A 22,097-nucleotide genomic window follows, 5' to 3' on the forward strand; every position below is an offset into this window, starting at 1 on the left:
CTGTGCCCAGTCCCAGAAGAGGAAGGCCAGGCTGAGCCTGGAGGGGAGAGGCCATGGGAAAAGGAGAGAGGACAGCCCAGGCTGTGGGGCAGACAGCCCCAATGCTGAGGGCCCCCGGGCTGGATGCCCGCAGTGTGGGGACGGCGGGCTCCCCCCTTGCTGAAGCCCTGCATGGCTGGAGCCCCACAGGGCAGGGAGTCTGTGCCGGTGAAGGGCACAGGAACCAGGATGGATCTGGGGCAGGACACGGCTGAGGCAGCATCATGGGCAGATCTGGACTTGTGCACTGGGGCAGGCGCTAGGTGCTGCGGATGGATGTTCTCCACCCCGGGGCAGGGCAGTGTCTCGATGTCCCCTTCATACAGTAATGGGAAGGACCCGCTGTGGTCGGGGTCTGCAAGGCTGAACGTCCCCCTCAGACGTGGTAGACACAGGGGCTTCCCCTTCCAGCTTCCACGCCCAGGCAAGAAATTCAGAAAGCCTCACAAACCTCAGTACCTGAGGGCATCGCAGGAGTTTTCAAGCCATCTCATGACCATTAGTGGTCTGACTGATGTGCCTCTGATGTGGAGGTTCAGCCAGGCTTGTGGGGGCCACCCACACAACCTGTCACGGCGTGGCACCTCAGATCTTGCTTGGATGAGAGGTCGCAGCTATGCCAGCAGCTCTGGCCTGCATGCTGGAAGCCGAGGTGGCCCACCCCATCCCCGCTGGGCTGGAGGCCAGACTAGATCGTCATCTCCTCCTGGCGCTCTGCCCCCTCGTCTGCACGTGCTGGTTATCAGGGACTGTGTGAGACTACCCAGGGGCTCAGGATCGAAGGACTATTGAAAGTCAGGCTGGAAGGGCCCTCACATGGTCGTCTAGCCCACCCCCAGCTCCAGGCAGGACCAGCCCTCACTACACCACCCCAGCCACGTCTGTGCGACCTGCTCCTGGGACCTGCCAGGGATGGATCCTCCCCACGTCTCTCGGGGCCTTTTCCTGCTCTCGCCCTGCTCGGAGTCACGGCGTTCCTGCTCTGCTCCAGCCTCCGCTTGCCCTGCTGCAGCTCGGGACTATTGCTCCCATCCGGTCCCCTGTGCCCACGGAGAACAGCCCGTCTCCAGGCTCTCTGCATCGCCCTGCAGGGATCTGCAGACTTGTCAAGTCAGTCTCCCTCTTCTCCGTGCATGGAGCCTCCATGCAGGAAAGACGACAGAAACACAAATCTCTGTCCCCCGCCATGCTCCCCCCGTCCCTGGCTCTGGTGGCAAAGGAAGCTCCAAATATTTCTGTTTGGCCTTTCCTTTCAGCTGTGGAGGGGGCACGCTGGCGACGGGACCGGGAGCCAAAGTCACCTCCGCACGGGGCAGAGCTGGGAGCCAGAGAAGGGCTGAAGGGAGGGAAACTGAGGCAGAGGAGGCAGCAGAGCTGGACCTGAGGGAAAAAATCACCTCCCATGGACCAAAGAGGTTCGCAGTGGGGGAGAGAAGGGAGGCAGAAATAATGGTGTCTGACTTGGGACAGGCACTGGGAAGAAAACCCGAGAGGCTGAGGGGGGCTTGGGGGTTTGTCTGTCTGTGCAGATGCCCGCAGAAATGCCGCCTCAGGGGTACTCCCATGTTCAAAATGGATGCCCACCCTTCACAGGTACAGTGCGATGTCTGCCGGCGGCCATGGCACTGGTGTGCAGCCCTGGGTGGCGATGGGAGCGACCCCGCTTGTGGGGCCGGTGCCATTCCTGACAGCCCGGGACGGCCGACCCGCAGCCTGCAGGGCTGGAAATCAGCGCCAGGGGCCTGTGGGACAGGATCAGCCACAAGAGGAGGCAGCTCGGCTCGGCCTCGGCCTCCCGCCGGGTTCGGCTCTGGCGGGTTTCCCATGGTGTCTCCTGTGCTGCACCGCGCTCACACTGCCAGGTCACGGCCATGGAGACCAGCCCCTGGCCTGGCTCCGAAAAGGACATCCTTGGCCAGTGCAGACGCACGATGCAGGGACAGTCACCGCTCCTTCTCCCCGAGCGCTGCCTCATTCAGACACTACAGCAGGATACAGCAGCGCGTCCCTGGGACCCTCCACCGCCTCGGGGCTGCCTGGGTCTCCACTGCCGAAGACGGACAGAGAGCAAAGAGACAGGTTTACAGCCCAGGCTTTTATTGCTCACACCTACAAGCACAAGAAGAAAGGCCCATTGCCGTGCCCATCTTGCTGCCACAGCGCCGTAATAGAGATTGCCCCTCTCCGAGCTCGGGACACGCAGGAGGGTGGCAGGCAGATTGGTGGCACGGCATCTCTAACGTGCTGGGCTCTCCGAAATTCCCCGCTCAGTCGACACCCAACATTTCTGTGTGGCCTGTTGTATTAAATATGCACTGACTGCCTTCGCTGCGATGTCTTAAACCAGCTTCCTTGGGGCCCGGGTGAGGCCCCTGGTTCTGGCAGGGGTGACTTCTTCTCTCTTCCCCCCACGTCTGGGGACGCGTGCAAGCAGGGGCTCGAGGGCAATTCTGTTGTGTTGTCACACCATCGGTGTTGGTGCAGGGGGGCCTGGCTCTGCGGAGCTGCGTGCCCGTGGTTTGGGGATCCTAGGCTGCTAGCTGACTACGTGCAATTCAGTTCTTACCGCAAAGCAGAACAGCGGCTGTTACTCTTAACTGCTACTAGTGCTGCCCAAAAGCACTTATTTGAACTTGTCTTAACCTATTGAGTGAGCCTGCTTTACAGATGCTTACTCTATGGTCCCAGGCTGCTGCGTGTGGCTTCCCTGGGAGAACAGTGGCCTACCCCAGGGCCGCCTTACAGATCCACCGGTGCTGCAGGGTGCAGTTGGCATCGTTCCATCTTTCATAATGTGGTTCGCTCAGGTGAACGCAGTCTTCTGTCCCTCCAACTCCCTGATCCCAGTTGTCCGGCTGGCTTTCTGTCCAAAACCTAGAGAAAAAAGGACATTTCCTGCTGACTGGCCAGTGTAGGCACCCCTGACAAGGCGTCTGTTTTTCTATAGGCAAAGGCCACTGCAGAATCTTAGGGCCATCTTGTGTTTCCTGTTTTAGGTGTGCTTCTGTGCCACCCTGTTCATGTCCTGAAAATCTCTGAGTGCATCTAGTATGTAAGATCATGTTACCCTTCAGTCACCAAAAAGCAGTGAGGAGTAACAGGACCCACCCAACTTTCACATTAACAGTTTTCCAGGGATTAAAATGGGGGAAGGAAACGGTACCTGGGTGCCCAAGCCCACTTGCACACCCAAGAGGTAGATAGGATGTGGCACCCGGTGCCCTTCCTCCCCAGCTATGTCAGGGGCAGCCTATGATGCCCCCCACTCCCCTGTGCCTGCAGCTCTGAGAGCCTCCTCTGCTGCCTCCTCCTTACCACGGTCACTAGGGCTTCTCTGCATCCTGGTACCATAAGCTCTGTCCACCCACATCAGCCAGGAGACAATGCAGGTGGGGTGTCACCCTAGCACTCTCCTTCAGACCTGGACCCCAGAGCCTGGCTTGGAAAGCCCCAGGTGCCCCCTTTGCATTGTGGTGTGGATGCCCAAGGGGCGGGAGTGGGTAGCCAGGGCTCATTTCCTCATCAGCAAGGCTGAGTGCTGTGCTGCCATGCTGCAGACGCACCCCGTGTGCACCTCCTCCTCCTTCCCCCATCCCGCAGGGGCACAAACCTCCCCAACCAGAACCTTTCCCTTTCCCCATTGCCAGGGGAGTCCTGGGCCTCACTTCTCCTTGACCACACCTCCACCATCTCAAGGGTTACGTGCACAACCCCTTTTCCCCTGTCCTCCAGCTCCAACCATTACTGAATGAGGAGCTAGGACCATGTCACGCTGGAGCCCACTCATCTTTGCAAAACTGGTCTCTAGAGAAGCGCAGAGGTCCTGGAAGCATGTGGTGGGGAACAGTTCAAGAAACACAAAGACGCCACGGAGGGACGCCAGCAGAACAACCAAAGGGATCAGAGGTCTAGAAAACCTGACCTGCGAGGAAAGGCTGGCAGAACTGGGTGGGAGCTTAGGGAGACCTTTCCAGCTCTGATGGTGTTCAGCACAAAAGCAGGTCCCTGGAGAGGGGGGAAATCTCTGTCTGGGGAAATCGGTCAGACAAACCCTTGTGTGGGACGGTGCAGAGTGGGGGGCCCTGCCTGGAGCAGGGACATGAACTAGAGGTCTCCTGAGGGCTCTTCCAGCCCAAGATTATGCTCTGAAGCCAGCATAAATTTCCAAGAGGCTCCACCCAGGCCAGAGTGTCCCAGTGCCGTTACCCCGCCGTGTACTTGGAGCCATCCACCCAGCGCCAGGAGCCTTCTGCCTCACGGTCACTCAGCCCGATCCACCTTTGATCTGCGCCTTTTACTTGCGTGGCAAGATACTCCTACCAGACACAAATAGCAGCATTAGTGTGACCCTGGCTACAGGGCAGCAATGTCCTCACTGCCGTGGGGGAGAAGGGCTTGGCATGGAGGCTGTTGTGCTGCGGTTGGGGAAGTCCCTGAGACATCCCTACACTCACCTGCTCTTCCCGGGAGAGGACGGAGCTCAGGTGCGAGTTCTGGGACATGCAAAAGTGCTCAGCCTCCTCCCAGGAACTTTTCTTCTCTGAGAAGTAGTAGAGGTTCCCTCCGTGATGTCTCCAGCCTTGGGAAAGCTTGGTCACGACACTCCCTGGAAGCAAATGTTTTAGATAGAAGCATGAGATAGCGTCGCAAAGCGAAGGCGCTGCACCCCCACGTGCACAGACAGGGGTGCACAGTGTCCAGTGCTACACCCAGGGCTAAGTGGTGAACACCGACACTCTCAGCTCCACCTGAAACCAGGTGCTGGTGACTGCAGACCCAGCGTGTGCATGTGCAATGACCACAGTGTCACGGTGCTGGCTTCAGCTTCTGATGGGCCTCAAGGTGTCATCCCTGGTTGAGGCCTTGCATGGATCTAATCACAGCAGGCGCTACTTCACGGTCAGGGCGGCTAGGATCTGGAACCAACCTCCAAGAGAAGTGGTGCTGGCTCCTACCCTGGGGGTCTTTAAGAGGAGGTTGGATGAACACCTTGCTGGGGTCCTTTGACCCCAGTACTCTTTCCTGCCATGGCAGGGGGTCAGACTTGATGATCTGCTCAGGTCCCTTCCAACCTGACCAGCTATGAAACTATGAAACAAGGGGACAAGGTCTGGGATAGACCTTCAAATGCTGGAGGCTGAAAGTGAGACAGGAACACTGGCAGAATAAACCCTCAGGTCCTGTAAACTCTCCCTTCCAGGGTCTGCTCTCTGCTGCTGTGCAACACAGGAGACTGGGCAAGGGGGCCAAGGTGTGACCCAGGACATGGCAGTTCTTATGTTCTTATGGTAAGTCTGGGTTTTCACTATCTGCTCCTGAGCATCTAGCAAAAGCCTGGGGCCTGGGGCCAGGGGGTGGGGAAGCAGTACAGTCACATCTGCCTTTGATTCCTCCTCCACCCAAACTTTAAGCCAAGTGCCTAGGAGTGGCAGTGGCATTTCTATCCAGGCAGTGCTGGGGGAGTCACTTCACTTCATGGCTCATCATAATCTACTTGATTTCTTCTAAACTCCTCATTCCATAAGTGTTAATGAGCCTCTCTCCTTCCTTTTTTTAATGGTCTTGATGTACTGGTCCAGCTAGCCTTTTTCCTACAATTCTGCTGCTTGCTCACTGTTCCTGCTCAGGTTGCTCCTACCTCACAGCCCTGCAGCCTGTTTCTAACTCCAGCTAGAAACATGAACTCGGGCGTGGCAGAAACTTTGGGGGACACATTGGGTGTGCTCTGAAGATGCTCAAGAAGCTGAGATTTAGTTTTATGGATCTGAGAGATGCACATTTAATTCTCATGATGACAGAAGTAATGAAACAACAACTTTTGAGTATTCTTGCCTCATTTGTTATGTTTTTCTATATCTCATTTAGCAAAGTAATGTGTATTCCAATAATGTCAAATATATATATATATTTGCTTCAGTCTTAAACTATATAATTTAGCCCTAGGCCCCTAGCATTATAGCAAGGCTTCTAGTTTCCTTTTAATGGGAAAGGAAGATGTTGTTATATGTGATGCTGCACCACACCGCCTGCACCCCCTTTTCAAAATACTGGATCGGCCCATATCTAAGGCCACTCATGTGGGGGTTGAAATCAAATGTCAATCATGTGCCTTCCACTAAGAATAGGGCCTGTCCACATGGAGTCATTCCTGATGAGTTGTTTCTCATTATTAGCTCCTTGATTAGCTCTGTATATAGATATTCTTTTCCCAGAAACCTAATATCTGACCCTTGCATGAATTGGGAAGAGGCAATCCACTTAAAAGTCACCCAGTGACTTATTCAGGATGAATTCTGAGGTGCAGATAAACCTTGGGTGGGGCCAACTCTTCCCATGGCTTCCTTCATCCCCTCCATATCATCTCAGCACAGCTGGTGACCCCACACTCATGCCCCAGGCTCAGGCAGGGCTGGCTGCTCCCCCATCACAGAGGGCAGCAGTTTCAAATCCTGGACAAAAAAAATCCTGCTGTGCTCAACGATCCCGTCAATGTGCGACTGTCCTGGGAAATGCTGGGTGTTGGTGTCTCAATCCTGGCCTTTAGCAGGAAGGGAACACTCCTTCCGCTCCGTATGTTAGTTCCTTCCAACATCAACTATCTCTGCAGCTTTTGCTTCTGGTACTTACTGAACTGGTTCTTCATCACAGCACAAGGGGTGATGACCTCTTCCCAAAGGACCTGTAAGGGCTCAATTTTGCCCACCAGTGGCTGATCTACAGAGCAGGGAAAAGGTGAATGGGAGGTTGGTACATGGGGCTGGACCTGGCAGGTCGCACAAGGTGATGCCCAAACCCAGGTGGAACACGCTTGACCCACAGCACAAGAGAAAAGATGCTCCTGGCACTGCAGTATGATCCCTCCCAGGGATGCCACCCTTGTGCCCACTGCTACAGTCCAGTTGGAGGGGGCGTATGGGCAGGGGCTGGTGGCAGACAGGGTCCCATGCTGCTGCTCACCTGTCTGATCCAGGTTGGGCTTGTTCAAGGTGCTGTTTTGCTTCCAGAAGTCCCGGATTCCCTGAACCGCTTCAGCCATTTGGCGCTTCTCCCGCTGCTCCTGGAAATCTAGGGGTGATCACAGACATCATAGAGAAGTTGAGGTTGGAAGAGACCTGCAGGGTCAAATCTACTCCAAGGCCTGCCTGAGCCAGGATCAGCTGTCCAAACCAGCTCAGACAAACCATCCTCTAAGGCTACCATGAAACCAGACACAGCACCAGACATCACACCCAAACCTGCCACAGGGAAAGCAGGGGGGCTGTGGTGGCCAATGTCCTGCTGCTGTAGGGGCTGTTAAAATAAGATCAAGAAATCCCAGGCAGAGGCTGTGCCCCCACTACAGAGGAAGATGGACCCCCGCTCGAGCCTTGGGAAACCCTGATCAGGAGGTAGCCTAAAGATTCAGGTCAGGAGCATGAGGCAGAGTCACAGAGCAAAGGTGCTACAACGAGGGCCCTGAGGTGAACAGCAACCCCCGGATTTCCACCTGGACCCTGGATGCAGCTTGCCATGAGCCCCGAATTTGGGTGTACAATGCCCAGAGTGGCAGGGCCCGGCCTGCAGCTTGATGGGTCCCAAGGTGACACCCCATGTGAGTGAATAACCCTGCGGGGACAAGGGCTGGGATAACTGGTAAAGGGGATCTGCCTGAGCGTGGTGATGCTGGCAGGCTATTTAGCTCCGTGGAGAGGCTGGAGGTAATTAGGCAGGGCAGAGCATTATGTGAATGTGCCAATGCTTCCATTTTAGGAGGAAGCCCCAGCAGCTGATGCTCCCCAAGCCACATCCTGCTCCTGTGCCCACAGCCACGAGCCAGTGGGACATTCAGCAGTTTGCCCAAAGAGGATGAATTCTTCCGAGCTCTGGACAAGAAGTCCTGCATCAGGGGCTCTTCTGGGGCTTAAGCCCCGCTCAGTGTAGGACAGTCCTGGGAACTTTGCTGAGCTTGATCTCTTCACCTTGGGCCTGGCTCAGGGGTGGGGGATCTCTTCCCCCTCACTTCAACCCTTGCCCTAGCAGACCTGAGTGCAGCGCTTGCCTCTGGTACTCACGGTATTGCTCCTGGAGCACAGCACAGGGCGAGACGATCTCCTCCCACAGGCCCAGTAATGGCTGAATTTCACCCACCAGCTGCTGGCCTGGAAAGGATGGAAAGGCTTCACAGGAGGCAGCCCCATGGTGTGAGCCTGAGCAGGTCACACGAGGTGATGCCCAAACCAGGACAGGACGTGTGTGACAATGGTGTTCCTGGCCCTGCCATCTGACCCCACTGTGCCTCCAGGCAGGGTCTCTATCCACCCACCCCACCACACTGAATGCCAACACTCCCAACAAGAGGCAAGGGCTGGGAGCAGCCTCTCGTATTGGGCCCACCGAATAGTTGGAAAGCGGGTTGGACAAGCATCACCTGCCCTTCCTCAGCCTCAGGTAGTGGCCGCTTCTTCCCAGAGTAGAAAGGAGACCCAAAGAAAGCACATGATGCTCACAAGCTGGCTCAACACTTGTTCCAGCTAATTAGTGGGTCGAAGAACAGGGCTCACGCCAAATCCCTGCCTCCTGTACATGTCATGGACCATCATGGCTGAGGAAATGCTCCAACCCTACTGCCACCAGCAGCATAAGATGAGTAAACAGAAGGGCAGTGGCCAGCAGCATTCAGGGGTAAAACTAATTGAAAACTGAAAAGGCCAGTACTCTTCAAATGGGAAGGAGAAGGCTGAGTGGGGATAGTATTGAGGTCTATAAAATGCTGACGCGTATGAAGGAAGGGAAGAGGGGCCTGTTGTTCACTAACTCCCAGAACCAGGGGGCACACATTGAAATGACTAGGTGACAGGTTTAAAACTAGCAAGAGACGGGACTTTTTGATGAAACATGCAGTGGTTGTGAGTAGTTGGTTGCCCCAGGACGGGTTGGGGCAGAGAGCAGAGCCAGGGGCAGCAAGGGGCTGGACACATGGCTGGAGGATGGATCTGCTCATGGCTGTGTCACAGAATGGGTGGAGACGTTTCCTCTGGCATGTCTCACCCAGTGCTGGGGGGCGTCAGGGAGGATGTTGAAGAGGGGATGGAGCACGTTCAGTGCTCTCCCTCTGCAGCACCCACCCCTGCCGCTGTAGGCAACAGGATACTGGGAGAGGGACCATTGGTCTGACCCAGCCTGTCCCGTGCTGCTGCTCACCTGTCTGCTCCATGACAGACATGTTCACAGTGCTGTTTTCCTTCCAGAAGTCTCGGACTCTCTGAACTGCTTCGGCCACTTGGTGCTTCTCCCTCCGCTCCTGGAAACCTAGGGAGGACATCAGGGCAGGCTCGGTTAGGGAGAGGGGAAGTGTTGTCATTTGTCCAGAGGAGAACGAAGAGCCCGTGCCTGCCTAGTGAGATCACCGGTGTGGCTGTGTACGGCGATGGGTTGTAGAGCCAGTGCAGCTGCGGTCTTGTCTACACATGAGTCGGTTGAAGTGGCTTAGAGACTGGGAAGACTGTTTCCTCCTGGAGCCCCATTTATTGGTTGCCAGGGGCCCCACAACAACACACCTACAACCCACACAGTCCTGGACCATCTACAACAGCTGCATGCTCACAGAGCCATTGCATCCGTACAGCTTCACCCATTTGCAGCTACATCTACAGGGTGCTGCAGGGCCGACTTCTTCAGGGACAGGGGGACGTGGAACAGTTTATGTCCCAAATACAAAGAAGCAGAGGCTTTGAAGAAGTCTCCCTCCCTCCGGGCCACATGGCTGCTTTGCAAAACAATTAGTACCTCTTACTAAGGACACTAATCCCATCCTGCAGATTCAGCCTTAGATGTGTTACATACCATGGCTTCGCATATGAATGCAAGGATTGGGTGCATGTAGTGGGCCAGTAGGGGACGTTCCTGTGCTAAGCCACCCACCACACTGCGCCCAAATACCTACTGAGGGCCTCCTCCAGGGCGTCTTGTGTCTGACCTACACAGCCCTTGTAGACCTCGAGGGTGCTTGACCCACTGCGAGAACTTGGGGTGCTTCCTTAAGCCTGAAGCACAGACAGGCTGGAACAAGTTTCCTCCACAGCGAGGACCTTAGCTTTGACTGCACGGCTAGACTAGGATGCTGGGAGCACAGAATTAGCGGAAACCTTTTTATATCCTCTGTGCCTTTCTCCTCTGAACCAGACATCTCCTAGGACCAAGAACATTTCCATCCACAATATTTATGGAGCCCACAAAGGCATCACCAAACACCGCAGCGATCACATCTGTTCAGGACACGGGAAGTGTTGAGTTATGGAGGAGACTGGAGGAAATGTAGCAAGGTGAGATGCCCAGCGATTATGACCAGAAAAGACCCACTGAATGCACCTCATGTAACAAGGGGCTGGGCAGTGGTAATTATGGGGTTTCCTGAGGGTTGATTGCTCCAGCTTGTGCCCAGTTGCTCATTTTATATATCTAGGTTTTCTGCATTTACTGACATCCAGTGAAATCATTTTGTGTCACAAAGGTTCACAACAAAGGTGTGTTTGCGACTGGTGCTGGACTTACACTTGGCCGTGACTCCACCAAGAGAAGCCATGAGGAGGACGCTCAGCAGCAGGAGGAGAGCATAGAGGACACGGGATCTCTTTGGAGAGGACTCAGGAAGGTTTCCTGGAAGAAGAAGAAGAAACATCTCCAGGGAAGTCACACGATTGGTATCCCCCACATGGGCTGCAGTTGTAGTTCCTGTCCACACTGCTGCAATGAGTCAGGCCCTCAGAAGGCAGCACACGCGTGTGCCCACACATCACTCAGCCCACCTGGGGAACTGGTGTGTGTAAGGCATTCCCAGACTTCCAGTCCAGAGGACGTGACCTCCATCACCATCTAGACTGAACCCCTGCATAATGCAGGCTGTGACAATTGCTGCTTCACCTGGCTTGAGCCTGAAGGCAGAGGTTCTGCTTCCATTCGTGCTTTGGGTGCGTTACTAATCTAGATACAGACATTTCCAGTAAGGGAGCACCCCCTTCCAGCCTTGGTAAACTGTGCTAAGGGTTCTCGCCTGGCCTCTTACACACTGGACCTTCTTGCTGCTCTGAATTTCAAGTCCCAACAAGGGATGTTTAAGTTAGAAATTAGGAAAATTTTTCTCACTAAGACAGTAGTAAACCACTGGAACAGGCTCCCCAGAGAGGTGGTGCAATCTCCATCCTTGGAGGTTTTCAAGACGTGACTAGACAAAGACTCGGCTGGGATGATGTAGGTGGGGCTGGTTCTGCTTGGAGCAGGGGATTGGACTAGATGTGACCTGCTGAGGTCCCTTCCCACCCTCGTTGTCTGTGATTCTGTGATCCTCATTCTCCAGCTTTCAGCATCCAGCCACTGGGCCTTTATCTGCTGGTTCAAATCTCCTCTCTCAGAAAATCTCCTTTTCCCAGACGGGTGCCTAGGGCCAGATAGAGATCATTCTCAGAAGCAAAACCATTTCTTGTTTGGTGGTTTGGCAGGGAGGGTGAAGTGCCCAGGAGCTGAGCAGACACAAGCCTACAGCTAACCCATGGGAAACAGTGAGCACAAGGCTCGCCCTTTATGCCCCCTCCCAGGACCCTGCTGGAAACACGCACATGTGGAGGGACCGTGGCACTCCTGGGACCGGGTCTGCCAGCATGCATGGAAGTACGCAGTGCTGGACACCTCCCTTTGCTGTCCTAGCACCATCTGCAACTGGCAACATGCAGTTTCTAACATCATTTGCAACTGGCAGCAAAAGACTAAAGGGGTCGGGCATGTCACAACCAAATTAATCAGTGCCCATGCCACTAGCAAGAGATGCACACAACAGTCAATTAAGGGTTAAAGAAATCTCTGTCCAGAAGTTCCTGAAAAAATAAAAAATCCAAGCAAGAAACTTAAATTTATGCCCACGTCACTAGCAAGAAACGAAACTTAGGCGTGATTTATGATTGGTCAGAGTAAAAGGGGATAGCCCTGTCATAAATCCCTGCAATTGGTCAAGAAGCAAGCTCAGACCCCTCTCATCTACCGGACAGGAAACCTGACCCACTACCTTGTAACCTGATAGCAACCTGAGAGCACAAAGAACTGCTGCTTGCCAGATAATTAAAGATTCCACCTAGCAGCCCATCATTGGACACCTCCATTAGTTACCTCTGTCTATAAATAGTTTAGCAGTTTCTGCCCAAGGCGGAGAACACCCAGAGAAATCTCTGAGGAGAGACCTGAGTCTATCACCAGAGTAGATTGACAGCTTGATCACCTGTCAATCTCTCCCCGTCATTGCAAATTTTGACGTATCAAAGCCCTGCAGGCACGATAGCACGTTTTCGGCGCCACGTCCGTCATTACTTGGCTGTAACCCGTTCGTTTGACCTGTAATCGATGCCTGCGTCGCACATCACTATCTAGGCGATGTAAGTAAACAATCTCCTGTAATCAACATGCGTCTATGCCTGGTTAATTCCACTCGATCCATTAATCACCCGCCTGTTGAGGCGACAGGTTTACTGCTCCTGGTGGGATTCAGAAAGCGGCTGCCGGCCAGCTGCCCTGAGTCCCGACGGCACAGTAAGCGCGCTCCCCGGCCCCAGTCTGAGAGAGCCTTTTCATTCATAATCTGGTTCATGCCACCATCCATCCCATGGGAGAACAGGTGAGGGACTGACTGCCCACTGCCTGGGTGCCTGCATGGCTCGTGTGTGTTGCACAGCAATGTTGTGCCCTGTCCCCGAGACGCTGCTGCTCACAAGCAAGAAGCCTTTAGGAAGAAGAAGCCATGAAGAGAACAGGAGAGTCTTACCCTTCCCAAAAGACTGGCGAGGAACAGCTGAGATGATCATGTTCCCATACACAGGCTCTTCTGCTGCTGCTTTCATCGTGCACGGAGAACCCAGCCGCCGTCTCCTCCCAACTTCTCGGTGACAGTATCCTTCACGCAGAAAAATGTAGGGACTGAGCACTGCAAATGAGGAGTGAGCACTGTACATCCTTTGAGGAAGTGAAACGGAAAGCCTCTGACCACCAAGTAAAAAGTGCTACATCCATCAAGTGAGACAGAGGAAACAAGCCCCACACCACACCCAGCTGCAGGCCCCTGGCAGTACCAACATGACTTGCTAACCACAGTCACTGCCTGCAACATGAGTAGGATGGAGGTGTTATAGCCTCACAGGGGGGCAGTTCCCTTCAGGGGACTGGGGGCAGCTGCAGGCAATGCTCAGCTCAGCCTGTGTCACCAGAGGAAGGGATGTGGGGTTTGGTTGCGAGTGGCCCAGGCTGGATGGAGATCAGGGGTTTCTGTGCCCAGTCCCAGAAGAGGAAGGCCGGGCTGAGCCTGGAGGGGAGAGGCCATGGGAAAGGGAGAGAGGGCAGCCCAGGCTGTGGGGCAGACAGCCCTGATGCTGGGGGTCCCGGTCTGGACGCCCACAGTGTGGGGACAGCGGGCTCCCCGCTTGCTGCAGCCCTGCACGTTTTTTACCCATCCATCTGTGTAGGCATCAATGGCACAGTCACTTAATTTATTAATGAGGATTAATGAGGATGTGGTGAGAGATAGTGTCTGCGAGTGCTGGTTATCGGGAACTGTGTGAACGTGCCCAGGTGCTCAGGATCAAAGGAGTATTGAAAGTCAGGCTGGAAGGGCCCTCACACGGTCATCTCATTCATCCCCAGCTCCAGGCAGGACCACCCCAGCCACGTCTGTGCAACCTGCTCCTTGGACCTGCCAGGGATGGATCCTTCCCACGTCTCTCCAGGCCTGTTCCTGTGCTCGGCCCCGCTCGGCATCACAGCATTCCTGCTTCGCTCCACCCTCCACTTGCCCTGCTGCAGCTCAGGACCATTGCTCCTGTCTGGTCCCCTGTGCCCACGGAGAACAGCCCATCTCCAGCCTCTCTGCTTCGCCCTGCAGGGATCTGCAGACTGGCCAAATCCTCACTCTGTTTTCTCCTCTCCAGACTCAATTCCCAGCTCTTCCAGCCCACCGTCCAAACACCACCTGCTTCACCTCCCCACTCCAGGCTACCATCTGTTCTGCTGCACTTCACACCCACGATTGCATGCCCACCCATCTGGGAACAGCTCTGATGGGAGCATGAAGATTTCCAGGGTCTCTCCTGAATGCATTCGCATGGGCCCTGTCAGGCATGAATGGCGTGGGCCGGCCAGGGCGGACTCACTTTTGTGTCAGGAGTGCGGTCAGCCCCAGGATTCAGCCCAAACACACACGAGTAAGGGGGAGACGCAGGCGCATGCGACGGGCGCTGGCTGCAGCAGTGTGCTCGGCGCAGGGCGGGTGCTGCACGCTCCCTGTGGGTAGGGAAGGCCATGGCTGCAGCACTTGCAGGTCGGCCTTGGGCAGCATGGCTGGTCCCTGGTGCGATGCCAGGGCAGCGCGGGGCCGGGCGCCCTCTTCTCCGTGCGTGGAGCCTCTGTGCAGGAAAGATGATAGAAACCAAGTCTCTGTCCCCCACCGTGCTCCCCTCCGTCCCTGGCTGTGGTCGCAGAGGAAGCTCCAAATATTTCTGTTTTGCCTTTCCTTTCAGCTGTGGTGGGGGCACGCTGGCGATGGGACCAGGAGCTCAAGTCACCTCCACACGGGGCAGAGCTGGGAGCCAGAGAAGGGCTGGAGGGAGGGAAACTGAGGCAGAGGAGGCAGCAGAGCTAGACCTGAGGGAAAAAATCATCTCCCATGGGTCAAAGAGGCATGTGGTGGAGGAGAGAAGGGAGGCAGAAATAACGGTGTCTGACTTTGGACCGGCACCGGGAAGAAAAGCTGACAGACTGAGGGGAGTTTGGGGGTTTGTCTGTCTGTGCAGACACCTGCAGGGGTGCTGGCTCAGGGGAGCTCCCATGTTGAAAATGGCCGCCCTCCCCTCACAGTCACGGCGCGATGGCTGCCGGCGGCCGTGGCACCGGTGTGCAGCCCCGGGTGGGGACGGGGGTGACCCCGCTCATGGGGCTGGTGCCCTTCCTGATGGCCCGGGATGGCCGACCTGCAGCCTGCAGGGCTGGAAATCAGCGCCAGGCACCTGCGGGATGGGATCAGCCACGAGAGGAGGCAGCGTGGCTCGGCTCAGCCTCCCGCCGGGTTCGGCTCTGGCGGGTTTCCCATGGTGTCTCCTGGGCTGCGCCGCACTCTCACCTGCCAGGTCACGGCCACAGAGACCAGCCCCTGGTGCGGCTCCAATCAGGAACTCCTTAGCCAGTGCAGACACCAGGTGAAGGGCAGGTAGCAAATTCATTTGCAATGCATGATGCAGGAAGCAAATATAAGCCTAGTTATTCCCAAATCAGTCCACACACAGACTTACTGTGATATAACGCCAAGGTGGTCAACAGCCCCAAGCCCGGCCTCACCGAGGCCCACTCACCGCTACAGCTTTGGAAGAGGTACGAACCTCTTGCAGCCCCAGGAGAGCCTGCTAAGTCACGAGCTCCGGTAGACTGCACCAGCTCAACCATAGCTACCGCCCCCGCTTTCCCCAAGACACAGTTCAAAGTGTTTGTGGTGGGAGACTCCATCCTGAGGGGGGCAGAGGGGACAATTTGCTCAATCCAGGAAGACTGCTGCTTCCCGGGACCCCGTATCCGAGACATTGTGGAGAAGATCCCTAAAATCTTTCAGCCCACTGACAACTACCCTATGCTCTTTGTCCACCAATGACATGGCTCAGAATGCTCCTAGCCAGGTCATGAAGCACTGCAGGGATTTGGGAGCAGGGCTAAAGGGTCTCGGGGCACAGGTGGTGTTTTCCTCAATCCTCCCAGTCTCGGGCTATGGGATGTGGAGGGAGAGGAGGATCGAGGTAGTTAACCAAAGGTTGTGGTGCTGGTGTCATTGGGAAGGCTTTGGCTTCCATGACCACAGTCCGCTCTTTGGAGAGAGAGGCAGTGAGCTGCTGGGAAGGGACGGCCTCCACCTCTCTCTGCTGTGGAGGAGGCTCTTCTCAGCCAGACTGGCTGACCTGCTCCACCGGGCTTTAAACTAAGCCCACTGGGGGACGGGGGGACTACCGCCACTGCAGGCCCGCTGAGCAACCCTTGCAAAGCCAGCAGGCCAAGGCACTTAAGGGAGCCCACCCCTGCCCCAGCCCTGGAGCAAGCTGTGGGTAAGGCAAGGCAATGGCCCCCAAGGGGACACTTGCATGCCTGTACACCAATGTCAAGAGCTTGGGGAATAAACAGGAGGAACTTGTCCACCTGCTCAACACAAATAATTACGACGTTATAGGGATAACGCAGACCTGGTGGGACTCCACCCATGACTGGACCATGGATATAGATGTCTATACCCTGTACAGGAGGGATCAAATGACAAAAGGGGAAGGGGTGTAGCTCTCTATGTCATGGAAAGCTACGCGTCCCTGCAAGCTGACATTGGTGACCAGGGTAGACAGCTGGAGACCTGCTGGGTTAAGATCTGTGGGGAACATGGCACAGGGGACATGATGGTGGGAGTCTATTACAGACCTCCCACCCAAAGTCAAGAGCTGGACCAGGAGTTCGCCATGGAATTGCCTGAGGTCGCACACTCCAGGTGCATGCTTATCAAGGGAGACTTCAGCTACCCAGACATCTTGCGGGAAGAGCGCTCAGCCAAATCTGAGCAGTCAGAAAGCTTTCTCTCATGCGTGGATGACCTCTATCTGATGCAGGAAGTCTATGGGCCAATAAAAGGCAAAGCGCTGCTCAACCTGGTACTGGCAACCGAGGACGACCTAATCGGCGACTTAATGATCAAAGGGAAGCTGGGTGACAGCGACCACAAGCTGATCACCTTCACCATCTGCCATAAAGCTGGCAAGTCAGTCAGCAATACAGAAGTCCTTGACTCCAGGAAAGCTGACTTTGACAAGCTCACAAGGCTTGTTGGTGAGGCCAGAAGGGTCACAACCCAAAGGGGAGGGGAGTTCAGGATGAGTGGTTGCTCCTAGAGGGAGCGATCCTCAATGCACAAGCTCAGTCTTTCCCATCTCGGAGGAAAGGCAGGAAAAGGGCACAGCAGCCTCCTGGCTCTCCAGGGATCTAGTGGACCTCCTGCATCTAAAAAGACAGACCTACAAAGGATGGAAGATGGGATCCACCTCCAAGGAGGAATACTCTGCTCTGGTCCAGACCTGCAGGGAGCAAACCAGGAAAACAAGACTGTGACTGAACTCCAGCTGGCTACATGTATCAAGGACAATAAAAAGCCCTTTTTTAGATATGTGAGGAGCCAGTGGAAAAGCAAGGGCAACATTGGACCCCTGCTAAACCAGATGGGACAACTAATGACTGATGCCTAGGAAAAAGCCAACCTGCTTAATGGATATTTTGCATCAGTCTTTCACCAGTCGCATGGGACGCCCCTGCCCATTACAGGACAGGGAGACCCAGGTGAGGGACATTCCTTACCCTCCATCAATTCTGACCTCGTGAAGGAACACCTTGAGATACTGGACACCTTCATTTCAGACAGCCCTGACAATTTACACCCCAGGGTACTCAAGGAGCTGGCAAGCATCATAGCTGGCATGGATCTTCGAGAGCTCCTGGCACTCTGGTGAAGTGCCCGAAGATTGGAAAAAGGCCAATGTGGTTAGTTTTTGTTCATCAGAGCGCCCCAAGGGATGCCAAAGTTGAACAGTCACAAACTCCTCCATGGCCTTTTCAGGCTGGAAATAAGGAAGAAGTTCTTTACTGTCCGAGCCTCCAAAGTTTGGAACAGACTGCCACTGGAGGTGGTTCAAGCACCTACTTTGAATGCGTTCTAGAGACATTTGGATGTTTATCTTGCTGGGATCATATGATCCCTGCTGACTTCCTGCCCCTGGGGCAGGGGGCTGGACTTGATGATCTTCTAAGGTCCCTTTCAGCCCTAATGTCTATGAAATCTATGAACTTACTGCGCACTAAGTTACTGTGCAGTAAATGCACCTGTAGATGCACCCACGGTGTCACAGGCAAGCCTACCCAAGGACCGTCTTACAGATCCACCGGTGCTGCAGGATGTAGTTGGCATCATTGCCTGTTTTGGCAGGTGGTGGGTCCAGGTGACCGCAGTCTTCTGTCCCTCCAACACCCTGATCCCAGTTGTCCAGCTGGCCTTGTCTCCAAACCTACAGAGGAAAGGACATTTCCTCCTGACTGGCCAGTGTTGGCTCCCTTAGGCTCTGTTCTTCTATAGGCAAAAGCTGTTGTAGACTCGTAGGGCCAGCTTCTGTGTTTTGGCGCTGTAGCAGAAGGCCCCCTTTTCCTCTTGCCTGCATTTGCTCTCCCCTCTTTGGATATGTTTCTGTTTTTCTACATTTTCTTCCTTCCTCTCTCTTTCACTTTAAGATATGGAATTGTGTTTGAAAATTAGTATGTGTGCATTTTGTATCTCCCCTTGTATTTTGGTATTTTTATCTATTTGTGTGCCATGGCATTACTTTTGTTGCTTATATTTTATACTCCTCACCTTTCAACTTTCAACTAAATGTGTTTTAGTTTCATAAGTAAGTTATACATTGTAGCAATGTTAACAAGGGCAGGAATCAAACTGCCCTTCCCTGTATCAGGTTGGCTCCTGAAAGAGCGAGTGAATCAGTGATTGAATGTGTAATGTGATTGAATGTGTAACATAGTAGCAGACAGAATTTAACACCTGGGAAACTGCAGATCAACCAAGGGAAGAACTCAATAGAAGACAATGTAACGACTGGGAAATCTCTAAACGTCACTGATCAAGGGCTAGAAGCCCTGGCCTGAGTTAATCAATGCCAGGGACCAACTTTTGGGCTGAATATCTCCGGATCGACCACTCCCAGAGCCCTATTCAAAATTCATCAATGGACTCCCAAACCTGCACATTCATGCGGACGACCCCTGGGGCTGACAGATGCCACCCAGTAGCCACCAAGTGGGGGGGAAGTCCCACGAGGGTCAATGACCACTGGATTGGGCAAACTTGAAAACTGGAGAGTCACCAAAGTCTGCCAGGGACAGATAAAAGGCAGTGAAAAGTGACCCTCAGTGGCGCCCTCTTGAGCGCCAACTCTACCAGACCTGTCCAGCCAGGAGGACCAGCCGGCGACCCCCTTCTGGAGGATAACACCATGCTGAAAGAAGCCTCGACTGGCCATCGACGGCAGACTCCAGCGCTTGTAGGATAGGTATACCTGACTCTGTAGCTTGATACTGTGTGTGTGTATGTGTGTGCATATGTGTGTGTGTGTGTGGGGACCAGCCCCAAGGTTTATGATTTTACTGATTACAGTGTTTCAATCCACTTAATAAACTAGAATTTTAAGAATCCCAAGTTGGACATTTGTAGCCAACAGCGCAACTCACAATAAAGCCTCATGTTACCCTGCCTTCCTTTGTGTGGTTCCCTACTTGTGAAGGGGTGCCAAAATCCCTGCTCACAGTGTGGGGTGGGGGCAGAGGGAGGTGGGGGGTTGCAGGATGCACAAATCAAACTCCAAGTGTAGGCAGAGACCAAGTGCAAGGGTCGTGTTGGGAGGCTGAGGGTGAGGGTGAATAAACTTTTTACAAGGAAAGGGCCTTTGCTTCAGGGAGAACAAAGAGGGGGAGCTGGGCCTGAGCAGTTGCTAATTTCCTTCTTTCAAATGTAAAACCTTCCCCTGCTCCTACCCTGGGTGCAGTATTGCTGCTTTTGCTGGGTGGGGTGGGGTGGTGTTGGATTGGGAGCTCAGGTTTTGGGGTGCAGTCTTCCTGGCAAAGCTACCTAAAGGGGTGCCTGCCCCGCACAAGTCTGGCTTGCCGGGATCCCTGGGTGTTGGCACTGGGGGTACTGAGCCATGCAGGGAAGTGCCTACTGGCTGTACTCTGTTCCCTGGGTCTGTCCCGTTTCAGATAGCCCCAAATCTGTGCAGTCGCCTCCACAGACATGGAGCTGCTGAGGAGGTCAATACCCAGGTGTCGCGCTAGGGACAGTGGCAGAAATGCCACCATCTGTGTCTTTCCAGAAACCTGTCCCTGTCACCTTGGGACACTGGGGTCAAATCCCTAAGGGAGGGGGGATTTTCCTCCCTGCCTATGTGACAAAAGCCTGGTGCCTAGGGTCTGGTCCCTCTGGTCACCTGAGTGGGGGGAGGGAAAGGCCCCTGCTCCTCTGCCCAGGTAACCAGTGATGCTTTTTAAACTGGTTGGCTAATGGCCAACACTGCTGGCTTCTATTGGACTGGGCTGCTGAGGTCAGAAAGGCTATATAAGGGCCTGGTCCAAAAAGAAAGAGGAGAAGCCATTTTTCCAGCATGGCACAAGCATCAGGACACAGGGAGAGAGTCTGATCCAACTGAAACGCTCTCTCTCTAGAAATCTCTGAGCCAGCTGTCTACCATCTTCTGGATGATACTTGTAAGTGTTTCTAGAGAGCTAGTCAGCTCACAGTGATGCATTTGCGTATCAAACGGCTACCTCAGCCAGACTGTTTTGCTCAACGGTAATCCCTTGACAGTGCTCTATCTCTTACCCTATTCTACCTCATCCTGTCAGGAGCAATAAAGTTCTCCTTTGTGACTGGTGTAGGAGACTATTGAGGGGTAGGTTTAATTATGCCCAGGAGGCCCCTTGGGTCTGCGGACTAAGCGAGACCATCCTTTTTGGCCCCTGACTTGGGGAAGTGCCTCAAGTTCTTTTATTGGGTCGAGTACCTGTAGGACTATTAGGCCTGTGTTTCCCCAAGGACACAGGAACCAGACAGTCCCTTCTTGGGGTGGTGGCAGCACATGTTATCCCTGAACTCTGTGGTGGGGCTCGAAAGGGGGTCTGCCAGGGCTTAGGTGCCCCTGGAGAGACACGTGGAGTCCAGAAGGTGTACAGGCATGGTGAGGTGGGAGGCTCAAAGTAGGAGCTTCTCCTACTGGCACGCCACAGGGACATTGCTCTGATGGAGCCTCTGCCCAGCTGATCCTGACACCTGGGGAGCTCTCAATGGGCAGGGAAAGGAATGGGGGCCTGAAGAATCTCCCAGTGTGCTGGTTTGGGCAGCACACCCCTTTGCAAACCCGGGTCTGACTCATCCTACCAGGCCTCCTGCATGGTCAGCACTTTGCCAGACCCATTGCATGGCCATACACGCTGCTGAAACACTCTAGGCTAGTGCCTGAGATGTCTGTGGTGCCCTGACCTTGTCTATACTGCCCCAACCTTGCCACGGTCACAGCCATGTGGCATCCTAGCCTACCTGTTGGGAGTCCTTCATGCTGAGGTCACACACCCCAGGGCTATCACTGCTCCTGCCTATGGGGGAGACAGTGTCCCTGCCCGGGCAGCCAGCAGCTCAGCCTGGATCTCCGGGGCACAGATCCTGTGGTACCCTAGATCAGAGCTCCTGTAGAGGAGCAGGTCCCAGCCCCTTCCCCTCCCCACTCACAGCCCTGCCAGGCCCCAACACTCCCTGCTCTGGGCTCCAACCCCTAGGATCCCCCAACAGTGCATACCACAGCATCTCAAGACAGTGCAGAGGAAGCATGAAATCCCTGCTGCCACCAGTGCTGCACCTGCCTAGTGAGTACCTTGTAATTTAAAGGGATGTTGAGGGTCACCCCAGCCAGGGCAAGGACCATGATGAAGCCAATGCTCTGCATCATTGCTGGGAGCTGGAGCTGCTTGTGGGTTTGGTGAGTCTCTGCAGGCAGGGACTTGTGCCTCAGCTCCCTGCAAGACCCCTTTGATGCCCCTGCTGAGCAGGTGTGGCCAAGATTTGTGATGTGAGCTGCTTTTCTTCCTGGAAGTCCATAGAGGGATTACTCATGATGGGTGAATGACTCTGTGCTTATCTGGTATCTTTTTTGTCAAAACCGTCTGCCTTACAGGAAAGGGAAAGCACAAGGGACCTGAGGCTAGGTCTGAGAAGTCCGTACAGGGAGAGATCCCCAGTCAGGGACAAAGTCAGTAACCCATGCCCTGCTTGTCACTGGACACCTGCTTGCACCCAGGGCAGCATTGCCAGCCACTCAGTCCCATCCTGCATCCCTGCACCCTTGGGAATGGGCAGCCAGGGGAATGGGGCCCAAGCCGTAAAAGGGGCAGGAGGTGTGGGCACAGCTGCAGGACCCCTGGGCTCAGCAGAGCATGGCAGTGCACAG

The 22,097-nt window shown here is 54.6% G+C and overlaps 1 protein-coding gene across 2 annotated transcripts; it reads right to left on the minus strand.

Annotated features, from left to right (window-relative positions):
- Positions 1-2,134: 2,134 nt before the first annotated feature.
- On the minus strand, positions 2,135-12,974 carry LOC132248456 (C-type lectin domain family 4 member F-like). 2 transcript variants are annotated; one of them, XM_059721396.1, is made up of 9 exons: positions 12,824-12,974; positions 10,570-10,674; positions 9,220-9,327; positions 8,091-8,177; positions 6,997-7,104; positions 6,667-6,753; positions 4,494-4,645; positions 4,246-4,355; positions 2,135-2,913 (listed from the first exon to the last, which is right to left on the minus strand). In XM_059721396.1, exons 1-9 carry the CDS (start codon positions 12,897-12,899, stop codon positions 2,763-2,765), a joined length of 984 nt encoding a protein of 327 aa, XP_059577379.1. In that variant the 5' UTR covers positions 12,900-12,974; the 3' UTR covers positions 2,135-2,762. The 2 variants fall into 2 exon arrangements, with proteins under 2 accessions (XP_059577379.1, XP_059577380.1); XM_059721397.1 differs by lacking the exon at positions 6,667-6,753.
- Positions 12,975-22,097: the final 9,123 nt, after the last annotated feature.

The sequence above is a fragment of the Alligator mississippiensis genome, chromosome 2 (assembly GCF_030867095.1).
Source record: "Alligator mississippiensis isolate rAllMis1 chromosome 2, rAllMis1, whole genome shotgun sequence".
NCBI lineage: Eukaryota > Metazoa > Chordata > Crocodylia > Alligatoridae > Alligator > Alligator mississippiensis.

What these genes read in the sequence shown, in the direction of transcription:
- LOC132248456 (XM_059721396.1), bottom strand. Translation starts at nt 12,899, where the DNA reads ATGAAAGCAGCAGCAGAAGAGCCTGTGTATGGGAACATGATCATCTCA. An exon ending in TCGCCAGTCTTTTGGGAAGG is followed by an intron (nt 10,675 to 12,823) that starts GTAAGACTCTCC and finishes TTCTTCTTCCAG; the next exon opens with GAAACCTTCCTGAGTCCTCT. An exon ending in TGGTGGAGTCACGGCCAAGT is followed by an intron (nt 9,328 to 10,569) that starts GTAAGTCCAGCA and finishes TGTCCTCCCTAG; the next exon opens with GTTTCCAGGAGCGGAGGGAG.